This window comes from Saccostrea cucullata, unplaced genomic scaffold (assembly GCF_032062105.1).
Source record: "Saccostrea cucullata isolate Sc308-1 unplaced genomic scaffold, CSIRO_AGI_Scuc_v1 ctg246, whole genome shotgun sequence".
NCBI lineage: Eukaryota > Metazoa > Mollusca > Bivalvia > Ostreida > Ostreidae > Saccostrea > Saccostrea cuccullata.
In genome coordinates this window covers 73,233-85,448 of record NW_026934303.1, presented here as the reverse complement: position 1 = coordinate 85,448, position 12,216 = coordinate 73,233, and the positions used below count along the sequence as shown (strand labels likewise).

Here is a 12,216-nt window from a genome sequence, read left to right as displayed (position 1 = left end):
CACTTAATATGATTCCCTCGAATAAGTTTCCCTTATCACAGATCTTAAAAATTTCAATTGGGTAACACAAAACAAGCCTCGACAACTTCATTCTATCTGAGATGACACGCAACTCCCTTTGTATGCCCAAATAATTGACCTACTTCTTTTTTTTTACGATGTATTAGTTACGCGCCCATTATATAATTTGTATGCGCACGCATTAAAATTGCTAGGTCATACTAGCAGTGCTGAAAAATCATGGCTCCGAATTGGGAAAGATACGATAGGGGATCAAAAAAGATCTGATGGCAGCCTTGCCTCAGATGACCCTACATACAGGTAAAGGCTGCTTTCTTATTAAATTAACCTCGGTCAGCATTTGTTCACTTCTTGTTTTTTGTTGTTTAAAATTGTTTCCTCGGTTGTATTTGTTGTCCTTAAATCTAAGGCTAGTAAGGTCACGTCGGTTCAAGTGCAAACCACGTGATCTGTTATTTTTTGTCCGCTTACGCATTACATAATATGTACTTTGGGCAGATTCTACCTCAAAAAGCAATGAACAGAAGTTGCATCTCCCGGACAAGCAGATACAGCGCTTGAGAACGAAGGAGGTGAGAAATAAAGTTATAATTAACTTCTTTTGTTTGAACTTTTGGCCTGTGTTTTAAGGTCACGATTGTGTTTACTTACTTTACGATAAATGTGTTTTACACATGAACTTACAGTGCATTCCTCAAAACAACATCTTCGTGCTAGTTTGAGGGTATATTTGGTTCTGTTGTGCCTTATGTTTTTACAAATAAGTGTAGAAATGATAAGAATTTAACTTTTATTGCGAAAAAAATTCTATTGACTGTGTATTGTTTATCGAAACGTAACGTATTGGCGCAGTTTGTCACGTGCTACAAAATATTGAACCACATGTAACACGGTGTATTATCTCGGATAGTGGATCGCAAAAACAACAACCTTGCCCTTCCAAATTACATAACTCTTTGGGAGAATTACGTAAAGCGGCTTAGCTAACTGTGTAAGCTGAATGTAAAACTTACTGCAACATGTCGACTCTGACCTGTTCTTTTTCTAACGCGTGGGGTGATAAAAGGTAAGCTTTATTTTAATAAATTTTTAAAGACCGCTGTCGTGTATATGATGTAATAATTAACTGCGTTATTAATTCATTTACATCGCCTTTTAAACATACCATATGGAATTTATTTGAATAATTTGGAAGCCAAGTTTTATGTCCTTTTAAATTTTGTTTTTGATTTAAAGTCTGTTTGATATTATGTGTATTACAAATTATACACGCATTTTACTAAAGTATGCACGACTAATTGTCTGGCTTATAGGTTAAGTACGGTATGTAACTGGTCGAAAATGGTATTACGAAATCTGAAGTTTGTTTTTTAAATCTTTACATACCTGAATAAAACCCCGGACAAGTTCAATAAGGTTATATGAACATTTTCCTTGTTAAAATCTTTCAATCTACACAAAAGGTCTCTCTATGCCGTGCCTATTCAACTGTATTTTATGCAACACATTATCATTTTTATTGCGCTTTTGTAAAGTGTGTAATTTTACCTTAGAGTTACTTGATAAACAATTCTAACATATAGAAATTTTATACTGATGTTGAAATTAAATCCTGACTTGTGCATTATAGAAAAAGAAAAGATTTGAACTATGACACGTCCATTTGATATTGGAAGTTTGTGCCAATTACATGTATACTTATATGCACTGGCATTCTTTTTAAAATTTAAAACTTACTGTTCTTTATATCTTTTTTTTTCTCTCTCTCTCTCTGAACTTAATGTTTTCTTTGCTCAGGTTTTAAAACAAAATAATTATTTTGACATATAATTTTATCCTCATTTTTTTCATTAACGTGCCTATTTTCATATTCCATAAATAAAATGAACAGATGTGATGGTATCTCTAGTTTCAGAAATTAATAATTGAAAAAAAAGATTATTGTAACTGGAATCTCCCTGATCTTCTCAGATCAGCCATTTATAATGTCACACTCGGAAAAACACTTAGAAACAAAATACAAATGAAAAATTTGACCAGAGAGGGGGTGAAAGTCAGATTGGGGCCTGAGCGACTCTTTGACCTTTTCCTCCTCTTTTGGATCGGCATTTTTTCTTTATTTTTAATGATTCAGAACTTGCAGTAAATTGACTCGCTGGTCTGCGATTTGCGCGAGCATGTACGGGCGCTGGAAAAAATGAGCTCCAGCGGTCATGTCCTCAGAATGACCTTTGGCCTGCTAACCAGTTCCCTGATACAATCAGGCTGTTCCTTTGCGAAGAAGAAGAAAGAACAAACCTGTTGCACTTCAAACTAATTTAAATCGTTAATGTACACCATGCAACTCGGGCGCACTTTTAGAGTTTTTTTTTTGCCCGTATTGTGTTTTTTTTTTCCGGGAGAAACAATCTTATTAATATGTATCACTTTGTAACTATTTTCTGCTTCCAAAAGATCAGTAAAAATATGCATATGCTTTTGACAGTTATTTGGTAAGTGAGAACGTTTGAAAAGCAAAATTATAAATCATTGCCCACTTATGTAACCTGAAATCAGTTTTGAAGGCACATCACGAAAAGCATAAATAACCTATTTTTTTTTTCTTATGTAACATTTTTTTTAATTGTGTAATTCGTTATAAAAACATTTATGCACTATATTTGGCTTCTGAATATCCAAGCATAAAAGAATTTCCCTTTTATCATGGATTGATTTTTGCCAAGAGCGGTGCTTATGAAACAGGGACCTTCATATGGACGTGTAACATATTGAAGATAAATAAACCTTTATCTATTTAGGTCCAAATTATCTTTAAAATAGCAAAACAGTCTACCGTTTTACTATAAATGGGTTGCTTGTTTCACATCTAATGGTCGTGATAAAATTATTTTTTGAGAAAATTTTTATCCTGTTGGCAGACAGTCTTCAAACAGAAAGCTTTGATTAACCATTTAATAATGGTATATTTTTGGAGATTACAAAATATTTTATATTTTATGAATTAATCTTAATATTTTTGCTATGGAGAAATGATATTGATATTTTTGCTTTCATGTTTCATACTGAATCAATTAAAAATGATCCGTTTTAAATTGTCTGTATAAGTGTATATCTTTTCACAATAATTTATTTATTATATAATTTTGAAGAATTTTTTTTGATTGTTTACTATGAAACATTTATTTTGTTTGGTCTTCATCATCTAGTACGGCCGGATGTTGAGGGTAAAGAAAGACCTACCTTGTCAAATCAAAACTTTACAAGTACAATTTAAGTACAAAAAGGAGAGTGCAGGGGATCGGGGGAAAATGAAATCCCGGATATAAAATCGTGATTTTATGTTAAGATAGTTGTAGTACAATCAAAAGATAACACCAAGTCGCTGTTATCGATTTCAAAATGTATTGGATGTTACCTATAATTACCTCTACTACATGTATAATATGTATTCAGCTTAACAATACAAGAACACCAACCCAAAGCCAATAATGTATGTTCACACACCATTCACATATTTGTGAGAATTCACAGTTGTTGAAGGAGTAATTGAATACGTTTACCTGAAAGAAAAAAAAATCAATTCTGTACTACTAGTGTGTTACTAAAAGCAAATTTTGACTTGTTTCTCTTCAAAATTGTGGAGAGAAAAAATACATTTCAGCAAATCAATAAATGGCTGGAGTTTATCCTTAATTGTTTCAAAGTAACGATCATGAAACTAGTAGTAGGCGAGCCTCGCTTATGACACAGATGGGTAGTAATCTCTCCATTAAGGTTTTATTGTATTAAAATCACATACTGATCGATAAAACCCACACGAATAATTTTTTTACGATTGTTTACATCCCTTTTATTTACGGACATATTTAGGTTTCAATGTCCAGAGGGGTGATAAAAATATTACGACTACACTGCATACTGTATAACATTTAATTTATATAATACGCAAATAGTCTATCCTGTCCTGTTCTATTTTTCAAGGTAATCGTGTTTACACAAAATATCGATCAAATAACAACTAATAATATTTTTTAAAGTTAAACTTTCATAATAAAAATATTAGAAAAATAGTTTTTTCATTCAGTCATAAAAAGTTTACACCACTATTTTAAAAAAAAAATCTTGCCGTTATAAGAGGAAAAATCCATCTGAAAAACTAAATTCCTAAGCTTAGAGAGGTTATTCTTGACGAATCTTTGTTTTCCAGTGTATTTCCTTCCAATTATTTTTTTCCTCATATATATACTTTGCTGTATTTTTTTTTTTACTTTAGTACATTGAATTAAAAAAAGGAAAAACAGCCATTTTAGTGAGTTTAATGTCGTCTCTCCTTTAGATTCGATGTTGTACTTCATATATTAATACGGGTTATTATCCGGAACAGATTTAGAGGGGATATAGTAACGCACTTATGTGTTTTTGTGTGTGATAGTTCGTCTTTGTGCGGAACGGAAATGACGTGATTTTTGTCGGGATCGATGTCAATTGCTCTCTTGATTTACAGTGTATAGATATTCTCCTTGCGAGGGGATGTTCCACTTTAAGGTGCCCTTATTTTTCTAGTTTTAGCCTCCTTTTCTTAGAATAGTTATTTAATGTTATTTAATGTCATATACACATCCTTTAACTTGGTGGAAATTTTAACTTCTAAATATGTATACGTACAAAACACTAAATCATTACTACTGTATAAAACCAAACCAAGAGCATGTTGTTTTTTGTAACCTTTCGACTCGGTAACTTAAAAAAATCATATTGAAGGTAAATATTTGAAAGTAGGGCAGATTAGTTTTATTACGCGGAAGCAAGGACAGACGATCTAAACATTAATTTAAAAAAAAAAAAGTTACATAAGTGTACACTGTCATAAGATGAAAGCGTGATTCTGTTATGTCACTAGTCTTATAAAAAATTCATTTATGTAAAAATTATCGACTGATCAAGCTGGTATAAGAGATTAGATCAGGTTTACCATGCAATATTACAATGTACTCATTTGCATTTTTTGGTTACGTTAGTAAGGTCATTATATGTTAGATCAGGAAATTTTACAAGGTGCTTTCTGATGAAAACCTGTTTATAATTACAAGACAGTCATAGATACTTTTCCATGTGCTGATTTCTATCTAATGAAAAAAAAATCTTCCTTCTTTTTACTGGGGTTTGAAAGGATTTTAAGAATGAAGTCGAACAGGGGGATTAGAAAGGTTGAAATTTCATATGTGCACGTATTATCAAAGAATATATGTACAATTAAAGTTCTCAGCCTCTCCATTGTAAAATAAGATATGTTTATGTTAAAAAAAACATTAAAGTGAATGATATAGGTTTAAGTTTTCTTAAGTGTTATGTAAAATTAAGATCATAATTCGATAAACAGGAAGCTGACATAGACAAATACGGCATTGATATAGACGAGTCCTGATTGGTTACCTCCAACAAAAGTCAAGGTGGAAGTTTGTCTTACTCATTTTATAAAAGTTATTTTAATAAAAAAACTCTGACTAGTAATTAATTCACTGGTGTATCATTCAGGCAGTATATGTTAATTTATTAGATTGTTTATTAATTGTTCCCTTCCTAACTTTGTTAATGTATTTATAATACAATTCCTTTGTCAACTATGCAGTGCTCTACATATGCCTTTTTATAGTTAATTAAAAGTAAAAACACATTCTCAGATATGAACCATACATCTTCCTGATGTCATTATATATTCCAACAAGACTTGGTTGTGAAAAACCTGTTGTTCTTATATTGCATCTCATAATGGAAGGAAAGTTTTTCAAATGTAAATCAAACTTCATGTAAAAAGATGAAAACAACCAAAAAAATATCTTGTCACAAGGAAAATATCAAACCTGTGAAATAAGTGACTTACCATCAATCGTTTCAAGTTTTAAAAAAGTAGGTTAACATCCAAGGTCAAAGGGTCCAAATTAATGGTGTTCAAGGAAAGGTCTCTTGTCACAAAAAATGCATATGTGGAAAAAATGTTATAGACCCAGCTGTAGAAAAAAAGTAAGGCTAAGGTTTAATTTTTTCAAAAGTAAACCAAACTCAAAGGTCAAGAATCAAAGGGTCAAAATTGATGGTATCTAAGTGATATTCTTGTCACAAAAAAATACACTTGCGAATTCTGAAAGACTGAGAACTAACTTTTAAATTCTTTTTAAAAGAATGGCCAACATCCAAAGTCAAAAATATTTGTACTTAAGGGAAACTTTTTTCACCCGAAATTCACTTGTAAAGTATGAAAACCATAGTACCAACTGCTGAAAAGTTAAGCAAAGTTTGAAAAAAAATGCACAAGATGGTCAAACTGCAAGGTCAAGAGTTCGAATATGTTGGTGCCCAAAGAAAGGTTTTGTCACAAGGAATACACTTGTGAACTACGAAAGCCGTCTCGCAACAACCAGTCAAAATTATGGACAATGATTAAGTTTTGGTGAACAAACAGACAAATGGGTAATCGGACATGATTAATGCTATAAGACCTGAATTTTCCATTACGGGGCATAAAAAGATGTCAAACATAATTTAAATTCAATTCACATATTATTTCAAAGTATCATACTTCTTCAACAAATAGAAAAACCTATATAATATTGGGAGAAAAAATATGTTAGTTTGTAAGGGATAAAACTGATCTTCAGATTCTTTTTACTTTATCTTTTTGACAGGACTGGATTAGAAACAACTCTTTTGAAGGGCCATCTCAGGGAATACCAGTACATACACACACAGTACGAAAACTCAGGCAGACCACGTAATTATGCAGACTCTACCTCTGCTATCAGTAGCGAACGAAAACCAAACACTGTGACAATGGATCAATCTGGTGAATACCCTCATTCTCCAAACAGTAGCTCAGACACAAACTCTCCAAATCCTACCTCCAACATACCGACCTGCATCGTGGCTCCCACATCAAGCAACACGGACAAGGACCCGGCAAGTGATAGCTCAAACCCTTATATACCGACGAGAAAACAGCGCGAATTCATCCCAGAGAATAGGAAGGATGACCACTATTGGGAGAAAAGGAGGAAAAACAACGAAGCTGCAAGAAAATCTAGAGAGAAACGAAGATTTCATGACGTGGTTTTAGAAAACAGGATAATGGAATTAACACGAGAAAACTGTCAGATCCGGAACGAGTTGTTTGCGATCAAGAAACACTTTGGCATACCTCTAAATGAGACGTTCGATATGAGTGAAGAAAACAAAACAACTGCCACGAAAAGTAGGGAAAGATCACTATCACCCGTGTCAAACCATCATACGAACGCTTCTATGAGTTACTTGGCAGCAGCTAGAGCGAGTGGATCCATTCTTCATGGGTCTCAACCACCAACCATGGTCCCCATGCAATCATCCATTCCGCTACCGATCTCTTTACAAGGAAACTACAATTCTAAAGGACCAATGTCATACTTTATAGCAGCAGTGCCATCGTCTGGAGCCCCAGATAATTATCAAAGCCAGTTATCATCAAATTCAATTGGTTCATCTCATATGCAAGAAAACCTCTTGCAGAACAACCCTAAGTCATCGTCGGTTGAAGATTTAGTTATCAACAATAGAAGACAAATGTATCTCTCAGGGGAATCAAATGAAACTCAGGGTCGTCAACTTCACTCCTCTCAATCTACCTCACTTCCTTCACAATATTCACTATCAAATACGTCAGCAAACATTCATGCAGCAGCAGCAGCAGAAACTAATCCCTCGTCTGTAAAGGAGGAAAATATCCTTCCTACAGATTACACCTCAGATGACCATACCCAGGATGAACCTTTATCTCTGACCGTACGAAAACGCGGCGACAGTTTCTCAGGAAATGAAAGCTCTGTATCTTATTCCTCCCCCGATAGCCCTGTCTCACAAAGTCCACCAACGATGGCATTACCACATAAGCTGCGACATAAAGTACCAATGGACTTTGGTGCCGCATTCCAAAGTGCTGCATTTGGTCCAGTGGTGAATGGACTGACGCAATTATCTGAAATAGCTCTTGCACAGTCAGGTCCACTGCCCCTTGTAAAGAAATCCAAGCCCGACGATTCGGATTTGTCACCAAGAAGTGGTAGACTGAATCAGAGGTCGTTGATCGACCCGAAATATGCCGAAAGACGGCGCCGAAACAACGAAGCTGCACGAAGATGTCGAGAGAATAGAAAAAGCATAACAAGAATGAGGGAAGCCAAATCGGATTACTTGGAAACCGAGAACGGAAAACTCCGACATGAATTGGACACTTTACAGGACGAGATGAAGCAACTGAAAGACATGATAGACAGAAAAAAGACATTAAAATCAGAAACACAAGAGGAGGAAAATATGGGGAACAATAAGTAAAGCATATGTCGCAAGTTTTAAAAGAAATGGGTAAAATAAAATAGAAATTAAGATTTACGTCATCAATTTTTGTAATTTATGTATTTTTTTTCTTTATTGATATTGACCTACACTTTCAGTAGAGTGCATTGCAATTGGCTTTTGTTTTTGTTAAATTTCTTTTACCATAAATTTATATTTTTGGTGTTAACATTTCAGAACTTTGTAAAATTACACTGTTGCCGTGGTGTACTTTTCAAGCTACCCATAAGACAGTTATGTAAGCTTTGAATAAAGTATGTCACAATGCCCTGGATAAAGCGGCAGACCCTTGGAACGGATACGTGTTTTGCGGGTATAAATTTATGTAAATCAGCGTTCTTAACTCTTGTTTTCAGGACATAGCACATTAATTCTACAGACAAATACATTGTAGATACGTAAATCAATTGTTATTTATCAATCGGGTTAACACGAACCTAACCTACCTCTGATGTGTCGGGTCCAATTGTTTTTTTTCTGTGGAATTATGTTAGGTTGAAATCAGGTTGATGTATTACGGGTGTAGCGTTGTACATATATTTTTGACAGATACTAGTATGTTTTATTGTGTGTATGTGTGACTTTGTTTATATGGTTTTGGAGTATATACGATTGTGGGCGGCAAGGCTTTGGAAAATTACGCTAAAATGCACTTTTTTGGTACAGTGTATTTCAATATATATATATATATATATATATATATATATATATATATATATATATATATATATATATATATATATTAACCGGGTACTATACGATACTTAACCGGGTAATTCCGAATACTAAAATTGGTACTCGGTTACTCGGATGTATATTTTTTAAAATTTCGTAGCTTATTTATTAATGCAATAAACATATATATATATATATATATATATATATATATTTTCATATATATATATATATAAATATATATATATATATTACATACACGTGCGATTGTTGATATGGTTGTGTTTGATTACACGCCAATACAAATGGTTGAAGGCAAAGGCTTTTAAAAACTGATGTCCATCGTTGCACTAAACTACAAAATACCGTCCCGAAATACTATATAATATAGGAGTTAAAAAGTGTGCGTGAATTGTAAACCCGCTCTGTTATGAGAACTCAAGGTCAAGTTCAAGTTGATACTGTAAATAGCTCTGACGACTGATACCTGGACGTCAAACGCAACAAAGAGTTACAATTTACAGAACGAGTAATTTTTTTTAAACAAAAACAGTGTGAACCACTTATGATTTTATTTCTTGTGTTTATCTGATATTTAAAAAAATGTTATATTAAATTTCGTCGGACACGAAGTACTTATCACTGTTAAATCAGAAATACAATTACTGGTAAACCTCCTATCAAAGCATGTTGTTTTATTTCTACAAGAGTTTTTAATGTTTTACAGTCATCAATTTACTTGTTCATATTTATTTACATTTTTTACCGAGTATAATATATATATATACCGATCCCTAATATATATATATATATATATATATAGCCTTGATTCCCTTTGAATCTTCTGAATCAATGCTGAAGTAAACATAATACTTTTTTTTCATTTTGTTAAAATAATGAATTGGGGTGTCACTTATGAATGATTAAAATGAAGAGTTTAGTTTTAAAGGGAAAATTATTTACACTTTAATACTAAATTTTTCCATTAATTAGACATTTTTTTTATGTGTGTTTGCTGTGTATTTCTGTATTTAACGTACAGGCAGTTTTGTACAATCATTAAGAGACACCCACGATATAAAGATTGGTCCTTTTCGTAACAAGTGCTAACAATCATGTGCCATATAAAACTATCTGCCATATTTCAAAAAGGTTTAACTTTTCCCTATGGTTATAGGGTGTGTGTTACTATTTTTGTCTTTGTTTGTTATTACCTCAAGATAAAACTGGTACCATTGTAATTGATATTTATTGAATTTTTATGTTGGCAATTTTAAAAGGGGAATATTTTTACTGAGTCGTAAATAGGTGTGGATTATCATATACTTACTAACAGACCGAATATTGGCTTCTGATCATTCAATAATAACACATTTATATTTGACTAGATGCATTAATTTTACGAGCAGTGAGAATAAATTAATTTATGGTCGATTGAAAGTGATTTAGATTTAATTCCCTAAATTCAGTTCATACGTTTTATGTATTGTTTTTAGTAAATTAACATTGTTTTGAATGAACAAATTGCAAAGAACAAAAAGTGCTGAAATGAATGTCAAAGTACTTTGACAATTATTATGTTAAAACACGTATATGTATTTTTGCAAAAGTATATCTTTATTATGTTCTTCATAATGAAATAATCAAAGACCAAACTTTACAACACAGATGAAAAGTGCTTTTTTTAATTTTTATGTGTAGATTTATATATATTTTTCATTTTGATGTTTGGTTATTCAATTTTTATCTCAACTTATAATTGTGCCATGATTTTGTTGTACACTGTTTCCTCCCTTATACCACAGTAGATGTTAGTTAACTAGATTTTAGTCCATCTTTTGCTGTGTTAAATTTGTCAGAACACATACATGTAATAGAGTTTTTCAATATTTTTTTTTCAGTCTTTTAAGAAAGAGAAATTAAAAACAAGATCTTTTTTTTTTCAAATTATGTAACTTTGAGGTGTTCCTAGCTTACTAAGTAAAAGGTAACAGTCGGGGAAGTTATAGTTTTAACAATAAAATGAAATAATAGAACTAGGATTGCATGATCCGTCCTTTCTGGCCTTTGAACTTGTATCCTACCACGGCATCTGCATTTTCATAATATCTTTATGTTTTTAATGATTATTTTAACTGAAACAATGTTATTTTTAATATGTGTTTGCTGGTTCTATATGTTGAACTTTAAAAAAATAAATCAAACATTTTAAGGCATCATTCCTTGGGCTATAAAATGAATGCGTTTGATTTCGGATTAGTCATTTGTTATTGAGAACATTTCATTCCGTAATTTATTTCTTCATTGGATTCTAAAAATCTACCTCTAAAATTATCAAGTGTATATTTACAAGTGTACATGTAATAGATATTAGAAAATAGATTGTTACTAAAACAGAGAGAATTTACAAAATATATTTATGTCGTGTTTTCTTCAGAGTTATCTACCTCATTCTCTAGTTGAATGCTTTGTTCTGTATATCATTTCAAAAATAAATACATTTCATCTTTTGTCATATCTTGATTACAGTATTAACAGGTAAATACTTAGACATTGGGGAAAATATCTTAATTTTCAATATATTTATCTTACTTAAAAAAGATTTCCCATTAATGTATACAAAACATGAAATTCCAGAGGTCTAATCAGGTGTCAAGAAAGAGTTAGGCATCCCCTATCGACCGGTCACAACCGTTGTGAGCTAATTACCAAAATTCTGACGAAATCCATGTACTCTCAACTTATTTATCTGTGGCCTCGGTCTGAAATTGATCATACTCAGCTCATGCCCATGCATATTGAATGAGTTGGGAATGTCAACTCTATATACAAGTTATATCGGAATATTTCTATATAATTTTTAAAAATGGTAGTAATGGAAAAGCTCAAGTCACCTCGTTCGTTAGCTATTTGCTAGTTGACCCTTATCGTCTGCAGACAGTTATAACGACTTTTCGGAAGGTGGCAGACTATACGTGGTGTCTTATATTTAGAGTTCACTGGAATATATCGAGTCGACAAATTAAAAAAAGTACTCTTAATTGTTAAAACATCGTCAATATATCTAAATGTCGAGTGGAAGGTCACAGCAAGTGTTGCCTTCTTCTCGTGATTTATAGATTCTGATTTAAAAAAAAA

The 12,216-nt window shown here is 32.4% G+C and overlaps 1 protein-coding gene across 2 annotated transcripts; it reads left to right on the top strand.

The window, feature by feature from the left end:
* Nucleotides 1-203: 203 nt before the first annotated feature.
* On the top strand, nucleotides 204-9,085 carry LOC134240406 (transcription factor atf-2-like). 2 transcript variants are annotated; one of them, XM_062722499.1, is made up of 3 exons: nucleotides 204-321; nucleotides 520-593; nucleotides 6,705-9,084. In XM_062722499.1, exon 3 carries the CDS (start codon nucleotides 6,850-6,852, stop codon nucleotides 8,380-8,382), a length of 1,533 nt encoding a protein of 510 aa, XP_062578483.1. In that variant the 5' UTR covers nucleotides 204-321; nucleotides 520-593; nucleotides 6,705-6,849; the 3' UTR covers nucleotides 8,383-9,084. The 2 variants fall into 2 exon arrangements, with proteins under 2 accessions (XP_062578483.1, XP_062578482.1); XM_062722498.1 differs by lacking the exons at nucleotides 204-321; nucleotides 520-593 and adding an exon at nucleotides 763-1,087 and having other exon boundaries at nucleotides 6,705-9,085.
* The last annotated feature ends 3,131 nt before the right edge of the window (nucleotides 9,086-12,216 follow it).

What these genes read in the sequence shown, in the direction of transcription:
- LOC134240406 (XM_062722498.1), top strand. Translation starts at nt 1,041, where the DNA reads ATGTCGACTCTGACCTGTTCTTTTTCTAACGCGTGGGGTGATAAAAG. An exon ending in AACGCGTGGGGTGATAAAAG is followed by an intron (nt 1,088 to 6,704) that starts GTAAGCTTTATT and finishes TCTTTTTGACAG; the next exon opens with GACTGGATTAGAAACAACTC.